Source organism: Hippoglossus stenolepis, chromosome 5, assembly GCF_022539355.2.
Source record: "Hippoglossus stenolepis isolate QCI-W04-F060 chromosome 5, HSTE1.2, whole genome shotgun sequence".
Taxonomy (NCBI): domain Eukaryota; kingdom Metazoa; phylum Chordata; class Actinopteri; order Pleuronectiformes; family Pleuronectidae; genus Hippoglossus; species Hippoglossus stenolepis.
The window spans coordinates 22,039,745-22,065,326 of record NC_061487.1 but is presented as its reverse complement, the minus strand read 5'-3'; the positions used below and the strand labels follow the sequence as shown (position 1 = coordinate 22,065,326).

At 42.9% G+C, this 25,582-nt stretch overlaps 1 protein-coding gene across 2 annotated transcripts in view; it reads right to left on the bottom strand.

Annotated features, from left to right (window-relative positions):
- Positions 1–25,582, bottom strand: part of btbd11b (BTB (POZ) domain containing 11b) — a 71,158-nt gene that overhangs the window by 12,442 nt on the left and 33,134 nt on the right. For both annotated transcript variants that reach the window (XM_035156230.2, XM_035156231.2), the window contains exons 2-3: positions 11,883–12,068; positions 3,841–4,045 (exon numbers count right to left, since the gene is read on the bottom strand). In XM_035156230.2, coding sequence (XP_035012121.1) covers positions 3,841–4,045; positions 11,883–12,068 — 391 coding nt within the window. The remainder of the gene's footprint in view (positions 1–3,840; positions 4,046–11,882; positions 12,069–25,582) is intronic.

The window sequence follows — 25,582 nt, the reverse complement described above, 5'->3', positions numbered from 1 at the left end:
GCTGTAGAGAGTCACACTCAGGCTCCGACGACTTACATCATCAGCATATTGCTTAACAAGCTCTACTTTTGCTTTTAACATGTGTTTTCCATTCTGCATTTCTGCCATCGATTCCCATATATTTCTGTTTGTTATGTGCTTTAGTCTGATCGCTGTGCTTCACTCTGCTTTTTGTGTATTATCTGTCCCTGTTTAGAATTTGAAGGTCTTGACCTGACTGTGCAAAGTGCCTTGAGATAATGTTTGTTATGACTTGGCCCAATACAAATAAAACTGAATTGAATTGAACAGTTTTTATTTATATATCTCATGTGCTGCCCATCTCGACCGGGACTCAGTGGCAGATGGGATATTGCATCTCACTGGGACCTTCTGGGTTAAATTAAAATAAATATGTGTTGCACTTCCTCTGCTTTCTATCTATTTCGCATGACGTTATAATGTCTTATAAACATCGAGGTGCTATCTGTGAACGTAATGGATGGGGGCTTCTGTCTGCCACAGTAAAGGTGGACTGTTTTTTTTCTTTTCTTGCTTAGACAGAAGCAGGAAATCACCGTGGATGAATTACAGAACTTCTCCTCCTGCCCACCTCCTCTCCTCCTCCTCCTCCTCCAGTGTTTACCGCAGCCACATGGAATCCATATGCATGAAGATACATATGCATGATGCTACATTTTGACCTTCGTTACTGTACTGAAAGCATGTTGTGGCTATAAATACGCACTTTAGTCACTTAAACTACACAACGAGCTGCCACAAACACATTATGCAAAAACACACCGACGCTCTGTCCAGTATGGAAACAAAAAGCAGCGTGATTTTCATAGGACTTTGTATTATTCATGCCAGATGAATAACATAATGACGTAATTGCTTTTCATTGTTAGATATATTATGATGAGACATTTAATTCCTTATGATAACACATCGCAACACATTATGGAGGATTTTTATTATTCATTGCTCATGTGTTAATTTGCATGCAGGCATATGGGATTTATTAAAATGCTTAATTTTCATTTTCAAACTAAATGATTTGACTATTGTGCGTAAAATATGCTAATGTAATTATAATTATTATTTTATTATTCCAAACCTGTATTCAGATTCGCATTAATAATATGTTGGAGGAGAAACAAAACGTATGCTGGTCATGTGTGTGTTGTCTGAGACTTGATCCGCTCCTCCGGGATTCACTGTTCAATACATCACTTTACAAAGGGTGTGTTAATGCTTTGCTCTGCCTTTGACACAACCTCGGCCCACATCTGTCAATCACCGTTAATCTATCACCCATCAGTATCACTCCGAGTTAATAGGAGGATCTTTTATTAATGGTTTGATCCAGGAGGAAAAGAAAAAGCCTTTTATTTGACTCACTTCAAAGTAGCCGAGCGCTGTTATTGGTTCCACAGACTTTAATAAAGACGCACAACACCTAATCAAGAGGCAGGGAACGTATAGTGGCAATACGTTCCCTCACAAGCCCAAAGGAAACGCCAGGTCACGAGCAGTTCAAGGTCTGTTTCCATGTGCGCCCCCTTCAAGAATCCCAGTAAAGTCCTGACACAGAGTTTGCTGCAGTCTCAGGGCTCTGCCTAATTTTGGCTCTGGTACTGTGCTTAAATATGACTAAAACAAACATGGATAAATGGGATTTTTCTTTACAAACGGTGATTAGAGCTAAAGCAGACGTGAGTCGGACACCGGGGACACACATTAGCTGATAAGTCGCTCCACTGCAGGCGATAAAGCCTGGAGCCCCGGAGGAGGACTGCTCAGGCTCAACTGTCAGGACTGTTTCCCACCTCTGCCGCAAGCTGACAAGGGTTTTTACCAAAACTGTAGGAAATACTGAACAGCTCGAGGTATAAACGCCGCAGTGGAATATGATCAGTGAAACAAAGACGAAATAAAAAAGAGAGAAACAGCTCATAAACTCAGCAGAGAAGTCGCCTCATGTGTGGAGTGTTCTGTGCTTTTCTGACTAAGTGTCCAAAAACTACAGGATGAAGGATCAAGGGAATTAATACAACGGAAACATTGTCTAATCCTTATGTCATTAGCCTGTAAGTCACCAACGCAGTTGCAGCTGCCGCCCGATAATGTCCCACTACGTCAGTGGCAGTAATTATCGATACTGCCTGAGCACATGTCTGTGCACGCTCCTTCCTGCCGCTCCTCAGGTCACCCGCAGGCCTCGCTCAAGTAGCCAGCGAGTCGACAATTCACTTATATAAAACTGTGCTTTCCGTCCAGAGGAAAACATCTGGTGTCTATAAAGTTATACGCCGAGGTGAAAAGCCAGACAGATGCAGCAGGAGTGAGAGTGAGCTGTGGATAACCGAATGGAGTTTCCACTTTTTCACATTGTGGTCCCATGGTTTTCTTTTATTGTTGTCCTGGTGAGCATTAAAGGTTTAATATTTTTACTGTCCCACTTTACAAGGTGCAGGGGTCTGATGAATTAGTCAGTGCCAGACGGTTCTGTGACTTTACCTTGTTTTACAATGACGCTGTTTTTATCTAGAAACTGCATCTTTTCCTCTCTACCGGAAACAGCACATGAACAATGTTTTCTATTACTGCGCTCTACATTGTGCGACGTTACCTCATTATCTGATGTTTCTGTTGCTTTTCTGCTCTTACTTGCTTCTTGTTCCACTTGTGAAAACATGAGATGTATATTTCTGTCACAGGCTTTAAGCTGTGCCACAGTCTTGATGACTATCACCTTCTCAGCTTCTACGGAGGCTGTGATAAATTCCCAATGACACCAATGTTTTCACAAAGTCTGTTTCGGTCCACGAGTATCTTTTAAATGTGTAACAGGTCTATGCTACTTCTTGGGTAAAGCAGAAAGGAGCTGATATGGAGCAAATCCTCTTAATGGAGTCATGTCCACCTGAAGACTGTGAGGCCAATCTTTAACCTCTTTTAGCTCCAGTTTTGGTCTCCACCACCTCATGAGGGAAATATTTGGCTCTGTAGCTCCACTTTGTTCACCAACTAGTCACTAACTCCGTCTGCTATCTGGTGCTGGTTAAGTAACTTTACAGCCTTTTTCACTGAAAACTAAACAGTCACTGACGAGAGGGGAAATAACCAGAACTTTGATGTGGGTTCATCACTAGAAAAGACCTCTTTCACACAGACGTGATCTGTTCATACAAAAATGCTGATTGAAGCTGCTTTAAAGTCACCACATGTAGGACGTTTGATTTATCAGAGCATTTCTTCCAATGATTGTCGTCCCATAAGATTCTGTTCACGAAATAATTTCTTGGTTTAAGCGTTTTGTTGTAAGTGTTCCTGGTTCAAACCACAGGGGTGAAGGCCAGTTGTTCTATATATGTCTGTCGTGAACGAGATATAATGAAAAACAACAATGTATTAGTCTGTGTCTCAATATTTTAGTAATCCCCTAAAGAGTGGGGAGGTCGTTTTTAGTGACAATCATCAGATATAAGTTAATATTTAAACTGCGGATTAATACATATTTTATGTTATTTGCGCAATATACGCTATTTACAGCAGCAGGACTTTGTTGTAGAATTATCTCAAAATGTATGACAGTGCCCAGGCTGAGGGTAAAGAAGCAACGTATCATCCAGTGCAACAGTTTGGCTCCTTGATGTTTTTTTTAAGAGCTTTTGGACCATCATGGAGTTATATGGCACCAAATCAGGCTTTGGATACACAGACAACACCTGTTAGTCTGATCATTCCATTGCTATTTCTGTCTTTTAATTTTATCTGTTTTAGGATCCGTGTGGTAGTTTATTATAAAGGAGTACAGACGTCCTCTTTAAATTCATCACTGTGTTTGTGTCTCACCTCTCTGTTTGCAAAGTAACCTTGGACGGCTCCACATTGGGGTTCTCCCACTCCATCTGAGGGCAGTGCATGAAATAACACAGTGTGTAGATGGCTTCGGGCGCCCAGTGAATCACACTGCTCTTCTGGTGGATTGGAGTCCCATTGTTGTGATTCTTCATGTAGAGTGGCTGTAGGTGGTGCATGGCTCGGGACACCAGGTCACCTGTACACAAAAACACACATACATTAGAGGGAATCAGAAACTGAACACGAGCAGAGGGAGGGGGATTTTAGTGGAAGGCATATTCAGAGGCGAGGGAACGACAGGATTATTCTGAGCACACGGCCTTTAAAAAGACATCGGGGAATCATCCTCATTTCTTCCAGCCCCCTTGGAGCCGACTCTGTCAGGGGAAATCGAGAGTTTCCACAAAGCACAGTCGGGGAAGAGACAGGGTGGGTTCACCCCAGTCCTCACTGTGCAGCTCGCAGAGAGAACAGGGGGAGAGCAGTGAGAATAAGCACGATCAGGACTATACGGTGTGAAGAATGAATATTTATGGATCAACATTAGCTACTCCAAACTACTCCCTCTGCATAATTTGCCAGTACTTTAAGGTCATCCAGCTGGGCTTGAGAAATCAAAGCTGGAGAGGACTCTGCTATAATAACATTTTTAAATATTCTCCTAGTTCGGACTTAAAAGAAAGTAAGTTCAGCCCCTTTTTTTCAAAAAGTTCTTAAGGGACGAGACAGATCGTCTTTCAGCGCAGCAAATTCAGCTCATCGGAAATCAAGAGAAGGAATTAGAAGTTCTCTTTCAAAACCAGACAGTTTTCCTGAATTCATCCACAAGAAAACATCATGACCAAGCCACAAATCACAGAGTTCTGTCAGATTTCTTTCGCTTCTCCTTCCTGGCTACAACATTGACAGTAAATAAAGATGGATGACGTGTCCACACTCCATCCTCCCACTGTCCAGAAATGAAGCCAAAATATCCCAGATACGAACGCTGCCATCTTGCACCAATGACCTAATTTGGAGCCAGATCGGGGGGGATGGAGGCCTGGTGGCGAGGTCCCACTGATAAAGATCTCCACTTCATCCTGTTGCACAAAACCTAAAATATTCCAAAGTTTTGCAAAGTAGTGATCTTGGTGTGGAGCTGCTGTCTTGAGGTCCTGCCAATACACATGCTCGACCAATCATGAGTCAGTCTCAGCCGTCAATCATGAAGTTTCACCCTGTTTTTATAGCATCAAATGCCTTATTAAAACCAATAACTTACCGGGAAAAATTAACACTTACATAAACATAAAGCTGTTTTATAAGAACTACCTAAATAATGGCCCATGTCCCATCTGCTAACATGGAGGAGGCAGGATTTATAACCTATGGTACAGCCAGCCACTAGGGGGCGATGGAGATGCTTTGGCTTCACTTTCAGAGAGGCGTCATTTCGTCTGTGTTCTGCACCCACTGCACCGTGACAAAATGTAACGAAGTCCACTTTGCGTCATACGGTTTCTGGTCAATTTGACCCTATTCACAGTGAAAGAGCATTAGAGCGTGATGGCTCTCGGTTCCTCCGTCTGAATGACGAACACTGCACAGAACAGAGCAGTATATATCTGCCTATACAAAACAGGGAACACACAGCGGACAACAGATTTGTTTAGCATCAAAACTGGGCTGTGTGGCGCTTGCCAACATTCCATTTAGCCTCGACAATATGTGAGAGATGAGTGTGAAAAGGACGCCCGACTGAGGGAAGAGCACTGAGGCAATAAAACAGTCAATCCCTGCACTGTCCTCTGGGAACACTGGTGCCGCGCTGAGAGAGAGGGGTCGCCTCCTGATGCAACGTGCAGGAAACATCATGACAGGAATGACCGCCTCGTGCACAAACTCCGAGATAGAGCTCTTCCAGTTGCTCCCTGTCGCTCCTCCAGTGACTGTCTCTTAATTGTACCATCAATAATACAGATGATCTTGTAACCGTGGTCTCTGAGGTGGTCGGCAGCCGCCAGGTCTCATGTCTTATTATGCCGACCTGTGACATTTCCTATGTTTGCAGAGCAGAGCAGGACGGCACGGCTGAGGAGGAAGATTATTTCTCACAGTGAAAGAGAGCGACGGCAGTGAAGCAGCAGCAGCTTAACATATGAAGTGAGATTTCCGTGCAGCTCGTTCAGCAGGTCTACGCAGAAATAACAGCAGAAGACGAACTTAACCTCCAGCTGCGAGGGTTTGTTTCGGCTAAGAGAGAAAAAACTCGGAAGGCGGAAGTGGAGCGGTTTGATAAGCTGAAACGTCAATATTCTTTTCATTACCTTTAATCGATACACCACATCCTGGGTAATTAATTCTGTACGCTAACAAGAAGAGGTGGAGAGGTAGAGAGGTGGAGAACACACACAACTAACACAGCTAACTAGTCACTTGCTAATACACGATTTATGTTCACTGATGTGTGGCTTGGCTCAAATCCTACAGAGCTAACAGTAAACCAGGAATGACTTAAACGTGCACCTTACTGAATCAGGAGTAGTGCATGGATGTTGGACATATAATTGGCCCCTCTGTGTTAACTTTGGCCCCTGGAAATCCTATATCCGCCAATGTCTCGGGGACTAACTGTTAGCAGAGGGACGATGCGCTCTTTGTTTTCAAGGCTTTAAAATCGCAAAATCACACAAATACGTCAGTTTCCATCCAGGGAGCTGCTTTGATTTCAGGGTGGCACCTTCAAGGTCAGTACCTGGCACAGAACAGCCAACAGCTTGTTACATCAGCGTGTGTGAAGGGTGTTTAATAGTGAGGCTCTTTGGAAATTATATTCAGGCGTTTACGGGGAAATAAATACACAGTAACCAGCTTTACTTTGGGTTTTGAAGGATGGGTCCTCGCTGCGCAGCTGCTGCCATCATCACAGTTTCCGTGTTTCAATTATTCGCCGCTACGCTGTCATGACTGCGTTTAATGGTCGCCCGTGGCCATCCACACACAAGATGCTGCTGTTCCTCCTGCTAGGTCCGTCCATATCAGATAACATGCAGTGCACAAACATTATCATTATGGAGCAGCTAGTGTGAAAAGACTCACTGAGAAAGAGATAGAAAGGAAAAGGTCAAAAAACAACTTAACCAGATTCTTTTGTGATGCAATGAGTGAAGCTGTCATTAAGAACGTCTTTCCTCATCATCACATCTCTTAACTTTCAGGAGGACTTCACACCGTATAATACAACTCAGGAACAAGCACACATCGTCCCTGCAGTCTGTCAAAGTCGTGATACCAACCAACGTCAGGGTTTAATGATGTAATCCCTCCAAAATCATTGTCACAGAGCCAATCGCTAAAGATAAAACTTCCCACTAAAAATAACTAAACTCTTATTTCCTATAATATTCTGCTGCTTTCTGCGTATACATGGAAACGTTATGGTTATTGGAGTTAAAATCTGTAAAGTGAAGTTGCCACAACAAACAGATGTTTGACATGTAGAACTGAGCGGATGGCCAAACAGTCGAGAGTCCAACAGGAAAGACAAAGCATCAGATGGGACGCAAACAGGAAAATGAACCCACATGATCTTTGAAATGGTCACGACCGGCTCCAAACTGTCTGTTTTCTGTGGGGAAATGTGGTTTTAGAATTTAAATTTGTCCAATAATAAGGAATGATTATGTTTCCAGTGTTTTTAATCAGGATTAATTGTGACAATGGCTGAGTGATGGGAGTCTAATGCCGAGATGACACAGGAGATGAGGAGTAAAAGGCTGAATCTTTACTCACAGTCCAAAAAACACAGGGAGACAGTCCAGGAAAAGACAATAGCTAACAGACAGGGAGCAGACAACCCCCCCAAAGAGATGAGCAACAGTCACGAAGAAGAAGTGAGACAGAGCATGTGTATAGTAGAGAAACTAATGCTGCTTTCAGACATGCACTGAACTCTGTAGATCCTCTGTAGTTTCTCCTGGAGGAGGTGCATGTGTCAACGCAAATGTCAGAGGGCCAAAGAAATCAGTTTATCCAGAAGTCTATGAAAAATGTGATCAGTAATCATTTTCTTGAGGAATTTATGGTCTCGATCGCAAGTCATCCAATATGATCGGATGTTCATTTTGTAATTTGTCGTCCCATTTAGACTCAAATAGATGATAAAGCATCGTATGCATTGGAGCATGGATACCGTGTGATTGACAGCTAGTACCGTCCAATGGGTGCAGTTCACATGTGTAGGTGGGCGTGCAGTGCCCTTGATCTCTCAGTCAGGCTCCACCCCCTGCTCCTCCAAATATGATTACTTCTGGTTTAAAAAAAAACAAGATGGCGCTGGATAAAATGCACTGGGGACGTCACAGTGGGTCGTCACCGCCGAATAGATGCTTGTGTGTAGAATTTTGTCTCCTGCATGATGACACAACTGCAGGTTGCACAGCCTGCACACTGCTGCCGTTTGAGCTTGTTTCACTTTGTTGTGCAGATCGTAAACAGCTGTATAAGTTTTCATATTCTGTACACAGAGAAAACCTCCATCTATTTTGCGTCCTTCATCCGTCAGTGTTTCTAAGAATAGAAATCGAGCACAGTTCGGTAACACATCGAGGTATACACACAACTGTGCGTAACATTGTTGAAGCAGGTTGTTATTGGGTATGACTGAGCGATGATGCACACCAACAATTCTAATAATTGCCGTATGTACAATATGCTAATTTGGCATTTTGGCGGAGGAGAAAATGAGAAAATACAAAGAGGTAAATCAGTGGCAAACCTGGAAAACGGAGTCTAAATGCCAGTGCAAAAGAGCGTCCCTGACAGGATGCAAATTTCACTGTGTCTGAGCAGCCGGTGTCATTTCTATGCCTCTGTGCTGGAGACAGCTGTGGAGGGAAGGTTGTCCCTCTCTTCGTCCACCCTCCCATTCTGTTTTGATTGTGATATCTCAGCAATACCTCGAAAAATATCTTCAGACTTGACCCAAATATTCAGTTCAGGACTCCAGGATGAACTGATTGGAGCTTGGAGTTCAAAGGTCAAAGGACAAGGTCACGGTGACCTTACAGAAAATCTGTGACAGGTTTGGGACATAAATTAAGAATTCAGGTTGCCGGAGCATCGCAGGGCTGCTTTCAGGCAGTCTCCGGAGGGGCTGTATGTGAGAACACAAATGTCAGAGTTTAATTATCTGGACTTTCTCCGGAGGGTCTGCTGCCAGCCCCCTACTAAAAACTGAATGTCCAGATGAGCCTATGTTAGATGATGTCAAGGGAGCTTTTGGTGATAAGAGCCAGGAGTTGATTAATACGTCACATCCTGCCTCTGCACCCCTCACCCTGACGCTCCGGGGTGAACGCGTCTGAGTGGAGAATCTCCCACTGCTTTGTTAATGTGTGAAAGGCAACCTCCAGAGAGTCTGGACCCAACTCTCCCAACATCCTAAGGAGTTCATGTCTGAAAACAGCTAATGACAAGCAATCATTCATGCTCACATTCACAGCCATGGTTAATTCAACGTCTCCAATTCACCTAACCCCGGTCTGGGTGTCTCGTGGGAGGAAGCTGGAGAACCTGGAGAAAACCTACGAGGAGAACAAACTCCACAGAGGAGGTGTGAAGACCTTCTTGCTGTGAGGCGTCAGTGCTAATCGTCGCTCCATCGTGTCACTTCCAATTAAGACAACATACACTTACTACTTTTATTAAATTCCTTCCCTCGTTATGATTGTGGACAGACATGGATGTGATGCTGCTGCAACTTGTCTGGTTTGTGGTAATTCTATGAACTTTATCTTAGAGAAATCAAACTCTCGTCCGTCTTCTTTGCCCAACATTCCCATCTTTTATTCTGTTTTTGTTTCCCATCTCGCTCTCTCTCAAATATACTCTGTGACAGCCTGATAGTGCAATCACCGCTGGTGATTCTGCTATTCTCAATTATTCATTTCTCCCCCCAGCTTGAGCCGTGTGTCAGTTTGCAGATCCCATATAGTTATTTACAGAATTCCTCTTCTCCACAGCTGATAACAATACCGTCGCACTAAGCTCTGCTATTATCCATCGGCCCCTCCGCTGTCTGTTGTTTGCAGTGTCAACACAAAGGAATGAGTCCTTGCTTGGCCTCATCAATACAACACGGCCCGGAGGATGGCGGCTGAATTGCCTCGGCGCTGCACCCTCCACCCCTCCCACCTCGGTCCTGAGAAAACACACACTGAAGAAAACTGGCTCCGTGTTTATTCTGATGATAAATGTTTACACTAGATCTATAGAAAAATATTTTCCCAGCCTTGTCTTGACACAGCGATGCCATGACAACAGAAACAGACCCTGCAGTCATTTCCCCTACAATTCGACTTGACTATTTTTTTAAAACATTGTTCTACACATCAGGGGATAATTTGTGTTTGTGAGTGAATTTGCTTTTCGTCTCTGTCCGCGGACGCTGCAGCTCTGAGATGTGTTTTCCTAGAATCAGCTGCAGAGAAACCAAACTGTGCCTCGCCTCCAATGAGCATCCTGATTCTGTGATTATTTCTGGTTAGGGTTACGTTTGGATTATTGTTGTGTATTCAGTGATTTTCAGATTGAAGCAGATTTATGAAAAGCTTGTCATCAAAGTTTCTGCAAAAATAGAAAACGAGGTAGAAACTTGTTTGTTTTGCCAACTTTGGTTGTGATGTATTGTATCTTATTTATGAGTGGGAACAAGAGGGAGACAATGATTATGCAGAAAACCTATTATTGTAATATAAAATGACTACTAAAGTCTATGTAAATGACTTTGTAAACTGCATAAATGCATTTACAAAGTATTCTGATGCCCATTATATTTTGAACAATGAGTGCATTGTGAGTGAACAGACATTCAATTAACTTTAAGAGGACTAACTTATAAGCTATTCAGTGGCTCTCGTTTATTATATTAGTGCTGACAGTGACAGCACAACAGCCACTGAGTCACCTTCATTTAAATACTGTAAACACATACAAAGCAGGATTATCAGCGATTATCTATAACGCTTCTCCTTTCTTAAGGGTCGCCAGCGTATCGCATGGTCAACAGAGAATATTCACACTCACATTCACACCTTTAGAATTAAGAGTCTCTCATTAACGGTAGGGTTGCACGGATAGTCGACTTCTAGCAGTTGTCGGATGTGCACGTTCATGTGTTTTGGGAGCGAGGGCCAGTGAATATTAACTACATATCTCTGTATTTTCACAAATCTAATTTCATTTGATTTCATTGGCTATTTTTATTATACTATTCAGTATTCATCACTTTCTTTTTTGTCTACCTCATTTTGTATTCCACAGCATGGGATCAATAAAGCTTATCATGTCGTATCTTATGATGTTTCCAAAAAAACAAACATGTGTTGAGTGTTGAGTACCTGCTCGAGAGCCTCTAACACACCAGACTAATTTCATCTATTGTATCAGATGGTTTCAATACTGCTTCAATGCTGAGTTCCAGTCCAAGAACAAAATTCTGGTTATGGAGCATGGAGCGTTTCTTTGGCATGAAAATAGTCAAATTCAAAGCTCTTGAATATCGTCCCAAAATACCAGGTGTCAGCAATTTCAGCTAAAATCCACAGCTACTCGCTTTCCAGAACCCAAACCCGAAGACTAATACACACACTGACTTTGAATGCATTTTTCCAAGATAGTTCCCTGAACTCGAAAAGTAAAAAATATGTGGACATTAGTAGGTTGCTGCAGTATGACAGCCTCCACTCAGGGCATTTCTCGAGATGTCGGTGACCACTGAGCATCTTCACTGAGACAATTGGCTGATAATTGCCTTGCTCAAGGTCAAACTGACCGCAGCGTGTATTGAGGGAGGGTTCAATGATGGTCACGTCTCCGCCCAGAGGCGAGCCGATGATTAGGTCCGTACCAGATCTCCCAGCGGTCCAGACCATTTACCGCATGTCACTAACCTACTCTCTCACCCGTGTCCTGTCTCTCCGTCACTGTCTATTAAAAAAAGAAAAAACACAGACACACACACACAACAGAGACGCACACAGATGACTCACTGAGTTCAGAGATGCTGCCCACTCGTGTTGCCAGTAAGCACTGCTCAACAGAACGCAGCTCAGACTGACTATAGGCGTTTCCGTCCCCGCTCTTTCCTGCTCGCTGCTGCTGCTGCTGCTGCTGCTGCTGCTGCTGCTGCTGCTGGTCCCTGTGAAGAGTCAGACCCTCAGGTAGGCTCAGCACACCTGGAAGAGAGAGAGAGAGAGAGAGAGAGAGAGAGAGAGAGAGAGAGAGACATTATTAGTCTTGATTTACCTACTAACTTGAATAATAATAATAGAAGGGTGGTTAAAGTTTTTGAGTGCACAAAACACATTTGGAGTTTCAGGGGTAAACAGGCTGAAAACATGATGTAATTGATGCTGTTTCAAGTCGATGATAAGTCAATGATATCTGTCCCAGCAGATTTTTTAGTTATTCACCATACCGGACTGATACAGACATTCCTGGGAGTCGAGGTTGTTGATTTCCGTCATGGCAACAAAATTCATAGAATCACGTAAAGTAAAAGCACTGCATTTGTTTTGTGGCAGTAATGCGTTACAGCAGGCTGAATTAAAGAACTTTTATTTTATAAAGTTGTGAACTTGAGTCTTAAGATTGTGTCATTGCTTCACACACCTCTGACATAACCAACAAGCAATGTATGAAAAAGTTAAATCAATTTAGTCAATATGAAAAACATTGAATATAAAATCTTCACTGCCGATAAACCAGGTAGGATGAACGCAAAGTATTGTAACTTCACTCTGCACCACGGACTGTGATTTGTCATTACAGGACACAAGGAGACTTAAATAATGTCCTGATATTTCCCTTCATTCATTCCTCATATGACAAAAAAACATGATTAAAGAAGAGATTATTACAACACAGCATGAATGTGTAAGTGAGAGAAACAATGATGAGGGAAACAACAGAGACCATGCAGGGTAGTAATCATGTCTCCTTGTTGAACTTGTCAGAGGTTTGTCCCACAGGTAATAACGTGTAATATTTCATTATTCACACCCCTGGATGTTAGTTACTCTTCCTCGCTGTGAGGGGGACGAGGCCGACCGTTCTTCATTTCACTCTGCTGACAGCTTCTCATTCCCTCTCACTGTTTGCAGGGTGGCGACTTACGGAGAAAAGGCTGAAAGTAGCGACTCCACTCAGCCGCCTAATCGCTGTGAAAAAAGTGTCTTTGCTTTTAATGGCTCCACTCACTTAATATGCTGCTAATTTAATGCACATGCAGCCGGCGGCAGAGGTGACACTCTTCATTCTTCTTATAGAGTGATTCATTTCAATTTTCCCTAATGAGACCGAAGGAAGTTGAAATTAAAGGACTGTATGAAAGTTACTGGCAGAGTTTCAGAAAATAGGGAGGGTTGTGTTACTTCCTTCTGGCTGAATGGAGGCTTGTTAAACTTTTTGAGTTGGACAAAATGCATCAAACAAAGTGACAGTGACAGCTCTATAAATGAAAAACTTTTTATTTTGTAATGTTTGCCACAACTTTGGTAATGTACCATGTATCTCTTGACGGTCGCAGGGGAGAGTTGACGCCAATCTCGGCTGATAGTGGGCGAGAGTCTCAGATTAACTTTACTCAGTCTTCGTGTCGTTAAGCAAGGAGAAGAAAACCCAGGCAGACACGAGGAGACAGAACTCACAGGTGGTAATTGGCGCAATTCTAGATTTACGTGTGTAGTAGCACTCCTCAAACCACTGAACAGACTTTGATTAGTAAATTGGCGGAAGTTTCATCATCTTAAAGTTTTGTGCACCTTTTTTCTGCAGTTTAGAAAAGTTATATTATTCTCTATTTTATTAGAGTTATATAAATTTGGGAAACCATGAGGCACATGTTGCAGTTTTTCCCCTTTGTCAAGTAAAGTGTGTTTTGGCTTTGCCTTGTGTAAAAACTGAAATATTATGTTCAAATCTCTATATAAGTTAAGCTCATAGAGAAATGTGGTTAATTAGTATGTAACACTTCCTTTGAAAATAAAACCCACACTTCTTTTAATGTGCTGATTTAAAAGGCGTGCTTGTGATTAAACTCGGCTTTTGTGACCAATAAAAAACAGCGTGGCAGAAACATCTGGAAATAGGTTTCTTGATAATAAGTCACAGTTAGTCTGCTTATAAACCTGCACAACAGCTGCCACCAGAGCAGCGGCGGCCGCGGCCCCATCTCCTCCATCTTTGTTTAGGTCTGACAACCAGCTCCAGTCTGGAACAAAGAGACACCTCATGCTCCGGTGTCAGGTGTCCTGCGCCACCACAGTTTTCCAGCCAAAGCTCCAGAGAAGCCAACGAGCTCAGCTATGAAGAAAAGAAACTTTCTGTTTCTGCAGGACCTCGTCAGCAGGGATTACTCTAAAACACCTCCTCTATTGCTTTTATTGCTCACAATGTGCCCTGTTTGGCAAGGAGCCGTGCAACCTCCAGGAAATCCATTAAAACCATTTAAAGCAGTGGGAGGGCAACGCTGGCACCTTCCTGCTGCCCCTTTCTTCTCAAACAATTATACACCAGAGTAAATAGCACGTTAAGAGCATGACCACATAATTCATGACCCACCTCTTTTGATGTGAACACTCTAAAGACCCCCCAGGTGGGATTTGGCAAAATATTGCACTGCGGGCGCCGTCATTTTCATAACTGGAATAAGGATTAAAAAGGTCTCTTTCGCTTTAGACTTGGCCAGGTCCTCACCTTCAACATGTTTCATTCATTTATTTGTCTATTTGATTTTCTGTTGGATGTTTCTCCGGCCACAGTATCAATTATACAGGATCGTCAGAATGAAAACATAGGATCTGATGCTTGAAGAAAAAGGTCTAAACAAACAGAAAACTTAATGAAGGAAATGTTGGAGAAAAACAACTTAATCTAATATAAACTTTATCTTTTAAACTTTATCTTAGGACACTACCTTGGATCAAGCTTCTTCCATGTGCTGCATAGCTCAGAAATAACAAGGTGATGCTAACAAGTGGTTAAGCAGTTGGGAAAAATCCTTATTATTAATTATTATCATCATTATTATTTCGTATTGAACAATGCATATCTACCATTTGTGCACCACATAGATCACAGCAGGAGAATCAAGCCAGACATTTTTTTTTTAAAGCAGAGTTGTAAATAATCACACCATAAATTTAATGTAAACTAGAACACTCAGTAGAACACAACAATCCCCTTCAATTCAACCAAGCTGCACGAAATTCCACTTAGTCCCCGAGATATGGTTACATTTTCTCTTCAAGATCCATGAATGACTCCCTGCAAAATCTGTGAGAATGTTGAAAAAGGCCCAATCTCACTATGTCAAAGAAAGAAAGTAAACTGATCCAGATCCACATCAAGATATTCAATGGGTTCTCCCCTCACCCATTCGAGATAAAAACACGACCTCCTTGGTGGAGATAATAAATTAGTCCTGCTAATGAGTGAAACGCCACATGATGTGTTATTATGAACTGGTTCTGCTAACGATGGCTAGCTGGATAACGTAAACATTGTTCCTGTGCAACTGGAACACGAATAACTCTGATTGTTTGGGTGTGACGTCATTCCGAGTGCCGAGCTCCAAAAGGAACGCGGCATTACCGAGCCATTGATGTTGCTGTTAGTGTCACCAGCATCCTTCCTATACTGTGTCTAAATATCTGCTTATGAATGAATCTATTGCAGAATAAACATATGAATAAAACCCCCTCACTGTTGCAATTGAGCTTTAAACTGCTCAGCTCCTTAACCTTGGTTCAGGGGAATAACCAGCTGACAGCAGAGGGCTGGATGCTCTCAGCGTGGACTGAGGGAAGGTGAATCACTGGCTCTCTGCGTCCTAATGCAAGCCACTGTCTGCCCTCAGGGAGGAACTGATGGAGCTCTTACATGCCAGCCAGCCACTATAGCTGCTCCCCCTGTGTGTCTGTGTGCGTGTGTGTCATGACAACACTTGTCCTCTGTATTTTCCTCGTGATTGTCACTGCACCATAAAATCTGCCAGGAAATGAAATGTCAGGTTTTTTAAAAGCAAGTTTAATTCCACAAATTGTTTAAACTTGTTTCCATGTCCATAATCGAAATGACAAAACAGTTGGTTATTGTTTTGTTGATGCATAATGGTGTGACTTGATATCGGGCACCTGCCTCTCTTTAAGTGGACCAGTCCTGTTTGCCATATGGCAGCTATTCAGTGTCGCAGAGCAGAGAGAAAGGAGAGGAGAGGAGGCTCCAGGCAAGACGCTGTCACTGGAGAAGAAGTAATGAGTCCAGCCATTAAGATGTCACTGAATGCACCTTAGTCATATTCTGTGATAGGCAGCTGCATTGAAAAGATCCAGTGCACGGTCAACTAGACTTACATCCTCAACCGGTAACTCTTCAAATCCATGTCTGTGTCTCATCCAACATATGTGGTGAAGACTGTGAATTTAATCAAATGTATTTAGAGTATTTTTGTTATAATAAGTGAATGAACTCTTGATTTTTTTTTTTGTCCAAAATGTGTGTTCTGAGGTCAAAGTGACCTTGACCTTTGACCACCACATTGTCACCAGTTTATCCACGTTTTTGCCAAATTTGAAGAAATTTCCCAAACGTGTTGAAGAGATATCGTGTTCATGTTGCAAAAAATAATAAAAAATTACACTTTTACATCAGAGCTAAAGGCCAAACATCAAAGCTAATTTCATGTTTAAACTTTATTAGCTGTGTATTTTTGCTAAGCTAAGCTATGATACAGGAGAGTAGTCAGAACACAAATACCCTAAATATCTACTATTGCGTTCATGTGATATTAAATTCTGCTTAGTCCAAGTTTTTTTTAAATTACAAGGAAAAAACTTTGGATATTGAAATCATGTGCCATCATCTTTTTGGAGATTTGGACACAAATGCTGTATCTGAATAAACAAACATTACAATGTCACTTTGGAGGTTATGTTTTCACCCATGTCAAAAAAAGACCCAAAACATTTAACGCAAATCTTGAAAAGGAAAACAGGTTTCCCAGAGAATAATTCATGGATCCTAATGAAAGCTATCAGACATACTAATGGGACTGATATCTACAAGTGTGTGCAATTTGGGGCAGATCAAAACAAAAATCCGGGAACTTGCAGATTTAAAAATGGTTTCCAAAGGGGACTGTTGCCAGAGGTATGCGCTCCACTGAGTGCCATTCTTGTTTTTCTTTGGGTCTGTCTGTCAGAGGGCAGACTGTTGTAGTTTCTATTCTTCCGTGTCCCAGGGTTGACTGGAGCAGTGGGGCAGCAACGCTGACCTCGATGTGGCTCCTACCCTGCACTTAAGTCTATTTTGGATGCGACACAGAGAGTAGAGAGCACTTCCCTAAACATACTGCAGATTCTGCAGAAACATGGCATCGGGTTTCACAGGCAGATAAGATGCAGCGGAGTCAAATCTGTGCATTGAAGCCGGATGAATGAGACGTGAGATCAGACCTGAGTGTTGGTCATTCATAAGATAGAGTTAAAGAAAAGCAGAGAAGGTGAAGGGGGGATGACGAATGCAAAAAGCTTGGCGCAAATGTGATAGCAGAGCACCGTTGTGGCTCTAAAGGGTTAATCATGTTGTTACTGTACATGCATCACAGTAGTGCTTCCCCACTCTGGGCTCCGGCTCTATGCTGCCAGGACAGATGGCCGCCATATGTACTGTATACCGGCGAGTGATCATAGGGGGGCGACACAGCAAGATGGAAAGTGGGAAACGTGTGTGTTATAATGCCTTCCCTACTCTAAATGGCTGCTTTATTCACTCTGATTAATCTCCTCCATGTGTGGAGCTGCAGAGGCGTGAATGTGACACTGTGTTCGTCAGAGCCAGTGTTTGTGTACCTGGGTGGATTGTAAATCTCCAGAGGCACAGTCAGGGTTTGGGTTCTCAGGTGACTACAGTACGTTTGAAGGTAGCCACAAGTCTTTTAAAGGGTTAGTCCTGGCACACGGGCACAAAGGAAGACTGTACAAGTCCGACTCCAGTGAGAAAATACATGTACACGTTCAAATGCCCGTTTAAATAAGGAAACTACAGAGGGAGACATGCTTGAGAAAACTGTATCAACCACAAACACATGAACACACACACACGCTAATATTAAGTCACACTTGAATGTGAATTTTGAGCTGTAAACTAAATTATACGACTGTTCTTTGATGAAATACATTAATGCTGCTTTTAAAATCACATTTATCACCGAAGTTGTAAAACTCTACATTTACGGGTTGAATATGAGCTCATAATGCCACCCACAGTTTCAAACAGCGGATTGAGCAGTGGTGTTAAAATGACGTATGAAGTGGAGAGCTCCTCGACACCGGCCAAGACCAAGGGCTCGGGAGTCAGGACATCTACGCGTTTAAGAAACGGTTGCTGAGGCACCGGCTGCTTGTGCCGACGGTTCAAACCGCTCGGGGCAACCTAGGTCTCGGCCGTCAGAAAACTCCGGAAGCGAGACTATACTGTACTTAATACGACAAACCCATAAGTATTAATAATAAAAAAGTCTTAATAATGAAGTGTGACCTACTCTGCAGAGGAAAATACAAATGTTCAACAAATCTTTCAGTAATATTTCCAATTACTGGGGACCCACATTCTGAATAGAGTCCGTTGAAGATGTCTCTTGTCGTCCTCGTTTCGGAGCAAAGAAAAAGCTCCGGTTTTGTGTTGTGTTGCTCTGAAAGAAACACACAAGCCTCCTGATGTGTTGTCACGCGTATGAGTGCCAGAGAACCACAGGGGGGAAACGACTGTGGGTTTATTTTTATGTGTTCAGGAGCTCACTGTAAGAACATGGAACCTCTGTTGCTGTTGTTTTTACAAGTCAATGATAATGAATGCAAAAGAGAACGTGATATATTGGTCCTTTATTGACGCCTGTGAGGTCAGAGGTCAGACTCTGATACAAGGACACTGCAGGGAGGCTCAAACCATCCAGGGAATCATTCTGTCCCCCTGCCGCCCTCCACCGTGTTGTGGTTTCACTTGATATGTGTGAACGCTGCACACGATCTTTTATTAGATTAGATTTTCCTGAATGAAGTGGCACCTCGTCATTGACATTCATTGAAGCACGTCCGTCAGACACTAAGAAATCAGGAGGCAAACAGACGGAGCAATTTCACAGTCTGATTCGGCGGATTCTGTGTTCGCCTCTGTTGACAGCCCTTTAATTACGGATCTGTTCTCTGGTATTATTTTCTTAAGGGAAATCTATTTAATTAGTAAAATGAATTGTGTAAAAGTTGTGCTAATCAATATTTCTGTATTAACAAAGGAAAAACTAGACAAAGGTAATGAGGAAGGGGGTCAACAATTAACCCTGTCACTTAGAACTTGTTTATTTGCAACAGCAAAAATGTTTTGGAAGAAACATAATTGCAACAACATTTTTCAGCTAATTCTTCTTCAACTTTATAAGTGAAACAAAGACTGTTTATAAAGGGTCAGTCTCAGCTGTCAATCATAACACTTCCCCCCATTTTTAAACCATCAAATAACTACTTGACACCAAACTTTCCAGAATAATCCACACTTGAATATACATCAATATGTTAAGAACCACCTAAAATGACAAAATATCTTTGAGAAAAATGTATTTGATAGTTGACTTTTTAGTTCATGGTCCATGTCACATCCACTAACATGGAGGAGACGTGGTTTACGACCTAAAGTGCAGCCAGGCCACCGGGTAGTGATCTGGACACTTCGTCCATCTTCATGCACAGTTTGAATACTTCTTGTATATATTCAAATGAAATTGTTTATATTGTTGACACTTAAATCATGGATTGGTCCTTTAATTTTCACATCAGTTAATATCAGCTGTCTAATGAGAAAAAGAAAGAAAGAAAGAAAAGAGAGAGGCTGAAGACAGGTCTGCTGGATCAACTCAAACCAAACATGAGACAGATGTGAATAAGTCAAGCGAAAACACACACACACACACACACACACACACACACACACACACACACACACACACACACACACACACACACACACAGACTGAGTACTTGTGACGGGTGACAACCAGGATTACACAATTGTCTCCAATCAGAGGGAAACCAGCCTCCCCTGCAGGCCGTGTGTTTTTCCAACCCGAAGGTACCAACTCTCTCACTGTTATTTCTTTCTTTTCATCTCGTTTCTTCCATCAAGGGTAATAAGTCTGAGCGTAACATCCATGAGTCGCACGCCTCCCGCAGGACGCTTTCCAGACAATACTGGCAATCAACAGCAGCAGGGATAAATCTGAAGCCACTGAGCCGTAATCTCTCGGCTCATCCTGCACTACCTCCGCACGGGCTTCTGGGAGTGTCTTCAAAAGCAGCACTACAGTATTTTCTCCCTCACAATTATCTCATATAATCTGATATGGGGAGGGAGGGAGGGGGAGAAGTGGGTTTGTGCGGTCTGTCACATTTCAGGAAAGTCAAGGATGGAGTTCGCCGTGAGTTACGACTCTGAAAAATAGGAAAACGCCCCTGAAACAGACGGAGCAGTCCGACTAAATGCAGCCATGTTCTGAAGTAATTGCTCATTTAGCACTGAGGGCACTGCAGTAATTAAAGGATATGACTAATGACATAAAATTTGATTTGCTGCAGGGGGAAATTTTAAAGGGGTGACATCACATATCGGGCTGCTTGCAAACACTGGGAGCTTTTAAGCCGAGTCGCTCTCGGACATGAAAACTCAGCAACATAAATATGAAGCAACGCGCAAAGTAAATAAGACGGTAAATCCTCACGCTCTGTCTGCCTGTGTGAACGGTGGCTCCTACATCTGTACCAGTGTGTGTGTGACTCAGTCTGACTGTGTGGTAATGAATACATATTTCTGCACTGCACATTTCTGCAACCCTGAATCTGTGCAGACTCTGCATAACTCTGCTACTGCTGCTGCTGCTGCTGCTGCTATCCCCAGACCATCGCTCTTGCATTGACCACATGTCAGTTTTAAAAGCACAAGATTCACTTTGCAACTTAAAGGTAGCCAAGGCTAAGGCCCCATGTTGCCATGTTGAAGACAGTTATCCACCCATTTATCCGAATCCACATGAAAATGTAATTTGTTCTTCCTTTCATCTTGCCCCGCCCTTCCAAGAAATTTAATTAAATTTGGTTCAGTAGTTTTTGAGTAATCCTGCAATGAAATCATGGAAGACAGGATGATTCAGAGCATTCTGGGGGAAATATTTCAGAAGGTCCTGGATGTTCGGAGCAATGCTGAACAGTGACACCAGGGTTTGTAAATCACAGTGCAGCCTGTTCAGTGGAGGACGTTTTTTTATTCTATTTAACCTTTATTTGAGCAGGAAAAGTCCTGTTGAGATAAAAAAATCGCTATTTCAAGGGAGTCCTGACCAAGACAGGCAGCAACACAAACAAACTACAAGTTTAACAGGTAAAAAACAAGACGATCAGAGTTAGAACATAAAAACAAATTGTTGGTACAAACAACATGTAAAAGTCTGTTGACCACAGGATATACAGTCCAGTCCGCTTCTGGGTGCTATAAGAGCAGAGACTGGATGGAAGCAGCCCAATAATTGCCTTGTATATGAAGTGAAGCCAGCGTGAGTGCCTGCGTGTTGCAGAGTGAAGCTCAGAATGATGAGTCAAGGCTTTGCAGTTAGTGATGAAACGAAGGGCAGCATGGTCGGCTGTATCGATCAAATGTAATGTCTGAGCAGCGGCATACAAAGCTCCCCACAGTCCAGCACAAGTAAGAACGAGGCAGCAAGTCTCTTTTTCACATTGAAAGAAAAAACTTGTTTCTAAAATAGAACCTTAGTTTGAGCCTCAGTTCTTTTTTACCAAGCTCTGAATATGAGGCTTGAAAGTAAGGGAGTCATAGCAGAGTATCTAAAGGTATTAACCCTCTCAATGAGTTTACAGGGAACAATATGAAACGGGTCTTGTTCTAATATTGACAAAATTAAAGAATTACACCAGTAATTTCCCTTTTTCTCAAAACAAAATCAAGATTTACACAAAAGCCTGCAAAGGAATGACACTTCTCAAATTCTGCCAAAATTATGAAAAAGAAAAATGGCAACAACTCAATATCAGATCAAATGTAATCAAAGTCAATTGGAAAATTGTATAATCTATTATAAAATTCATATATCAATTCATCAATTCCAATCTTGATTCCTAGGCATTTTATATCACTACATTTTTGTTACTTCCACCCTTGAAGACACTTTAATTTTTGTATTCTGTGCTGCGATGCTGAATGATGAATGTAACACAAGGAAAAAGATGAAACACTGGTCTATCGTGGCTGTTTTAATCAGACTTTAGATAAATCTAATTCTTTCATCACATAGATTTTCATTTTCATCAAAGCGCTCTACTACTTATTTATTGTTTTAATTTCATTGTATTCCTCGTGGGTTTGCTGTTATTCACAAAGCCTTAATAAGATAATACATGAACGTCATAGGTTGGTGTCAGACGAACACGGGACTTGAATGTGTTCATTAAATGTTCATTCACACTTCCATGTGTTACTACATTTATTTATTATTTCATTTCAAATGTTACACACACACTGACACATACGCGCCTGTGTGCATCATAATATCCGTCGAGTATCAAAACCGTTGGCCACAAAATATATCCCCGCTTTCCCTCGGCTCCTCCCCGGAGTCCCGTGTCTGCAAACTGGTGGAAATAATCTGATAACTGCTGCCAACCTGGCAGACAGAACTGACCCCCGCTGTACTGTGCGTCACTGCAGAATCATGTCAGGCACCGCTCTCTCCTTTCTCCTTCACTTTCTAAACGCTGGTTTGTTGTATTCACAGTGGGCAGGAGAAACTCAGTTATCAGCCACCTGCATGATACGCCCGGCACAGTGGAAAACTATAAGTCTCTCTCTCTCGCTCCTTGTGCCCCTAGTTCATATGAAACAGAATGAAAACACAATGAAATAAGACTTTATTAATCCCGAAGGAAATTCACAATGATGAATTCAAATGAGTGTGGATTTACCTGTATAGGTTTGACGTATTCTATCGGTGTATATACCCAAGTCTGTATATTTATTGCACAAAGCCAGAAGGTTCGATTCCTGGTCTGTCCGGGGTCTGTCTGTGAGGAGTTTGCATGTCCCCCCTGTGTCTGCGTGGCTTTTCTCCGTGTTCTCCACCTTCCTACCAACCAAAGACATAAACTGGAGACTCTAAATTGTGTGAATTGTACGTCTCATACGTGGCGGCCTATCCCTGCCTCTCGCCCACAAAGGACGAGGGGTGTTGATAATGGATGGATGGAATCCAAGCGGTGACTCTCAAAAAAACATCCTTTCCCATAATATTGTCATCATTAACATCAATAAAAAAGCTCAAACTTTGGTTTTCCTTGAGTGATGATTCATCGCTCCTCCCTGAGCTGCTTCATGATGAGAGACCAGCGATTTAAGCGGCATCGAGCTCCCCATCGCTCCGTAATTGTTTAACTCACCTCATGTAATCGATCATTCTGACTTTGCAAAGTGGCTGCGTGTCGCACAGACACTGACTGGAAGTGGGCCATGCCTGGCAGAGAGTGATGAGGCCTGGGGCTGTGTGCCGCTCCCTGTTGCTTCCCTCCCCTACAAATCCCCTCCAGCACCAACCCCTCCTCTGGGGGAACGACCCTCTGCTGGTCGGGGGCCTCCTCCGAGCGGCCCTCGCTTTGATAATGTAAGAGCGCCCGTATCGGAAATGTGATCAATTCTGAACAATGCTTCAAACCTCAGTGGAGGAGCCCCGGGGACCTCAAATGTAATGCTTATTATATGTTGGAAGTCGGACAAAAAAACAAACAATGTCCCCTTTGTTAAGTCTTGTGAATGAACGATTACACTAATGCTTGAGGGTGAAAACTGGCCAAGCTGTAATTGAGCAATTTGCAATATCACCCAGTAAATCAAGTTTGTCTTTCAGAAGAAACGTGTCCTCTCGCACTCAAGAGGCAGAACCAGCCTCATGCATCACAAACAGAAATAAGCAAAACACACAAGTTATCGGACTGGCTCACGTTCCCACAGCAGGATTGTTATTGCAGGTTCAAACCGTCACAGCCTGCGCACCAACCGTACATCCCCTTTAAGGAAACACACAAATCAAGCCAAAGAAAATATTGAAGGTATCGTATTTTGGACGTCTGCCCCGCGCTGACTGACTCCAGTCAGCTGCAGGTAGGCTGGGTCTCCCTCCAGCTCCTCCGGGTTCTCCCCCACATGTTTTCCCAGCCTCCACTTCAGGCACACTGGCTCTGCTGTGAGAGGCACGGAGGGCGGAGGAGGCTGGCAGAGAGCAGCCACTTCAAATCCAAACACACTGGAGTATGCACGCTCTCACAAACACGCGCACACACACACACACACACACACACACACACGGACACATCTGTGGGTTGTGCACATGTTAATACATGCACGCTGCGCACACACACAAAGTGCTCCGTTTTTTTTTTGTTCCCGCTTCAGAGTTGTGAGATTCAAACAGTGCATGCCAGTAGTATAAATGCAAAAAGGGAGCCATTGTTGAAATGGCCAAGTTCAGTGTTCAACTCAGCTCAGTTCCTGAGGCGGGGTTCACTTAAAAGTTTAAACCAGAAAAACATGGAGACTGAAGTCTTTCAGAGACACAAATAGTGCACAAGTCAAACTGTGTCGTTCATTTCTGACCCCAAACTCAAGAGTTTGCTCTGAACTGAAACAGTATCATGATAAACGCCTCTGAGCGACTTAATCCCGCACGATAAATCAAGATAAATTAGCACTTCTTCTTCATCGTGTTTATTTTCATCTTAACCATCAAAATGAATCTTTCGCTGCTACACGCCTCTAACCAGCGCGGCCACATCTCCCCACATGTCCCATCGCAACGCTGCATCACAGATCTCTCTCTCTGCTCCATGACGGGGACGTGCAGTCCATCACCATCAGGTCACTCATGCTCAGCTCATTAGTGGTAATTAATGGTGGCCAAGTCCCAGGCTGCCCTCGGCACTGTGGAGTCCAAACCTAACCCAAGCCCCCCCGTCCCCCCCGTCCCATCCCGTCCGCGGCAGGCACAAGTTGTCTTTCTGCTTGGTCGACTGTGGCACTTCATCTGCACAGCTTAATGCATGTGGGCTGAGAAGCCAGAGCTGGAAACTCAGAGAGTTAAGATTTTTTTGTTCATAACCTTTAAGAAAATGAAGTCAAATTGTCTGACTCTGAGTTGAGGACATTTTTACAAAAGCGATGTTATGGTTTGAAAATAGAAGCTGTTGCTCGTGGAATTCTGTGACGTTCGTCCATGTGTGTTAAAATCTCAACAGTATCAACACTGGTGGGTGGCTACGGCTCAGGAGGTAGAGCGGGTCGTCCACTAACCAGATGGTTGGCTGTTCAATCCCAGTTTTGCTCGTTCTGTGTGAATGAAGCACACATGCATGAAGTGCATCAGTCCATGATCTCAAATGGGCGGCGTGTGAACTTGTTTTCCAAAGGTTCTGTTCGCCTCATTTCTCTCCTCGGACCAGTTTCAGTCCAGAGAGTTTCAGTGAAGATTAGCAGGAAGATGCCAGTGACATTATTCAATGCATGACTAGTCGACTGCTATTGCACAAAAACCAAGTGGTTATGAATTGCACTGAGCGGGCAAATGAAATAAGAATTCATGGACTCA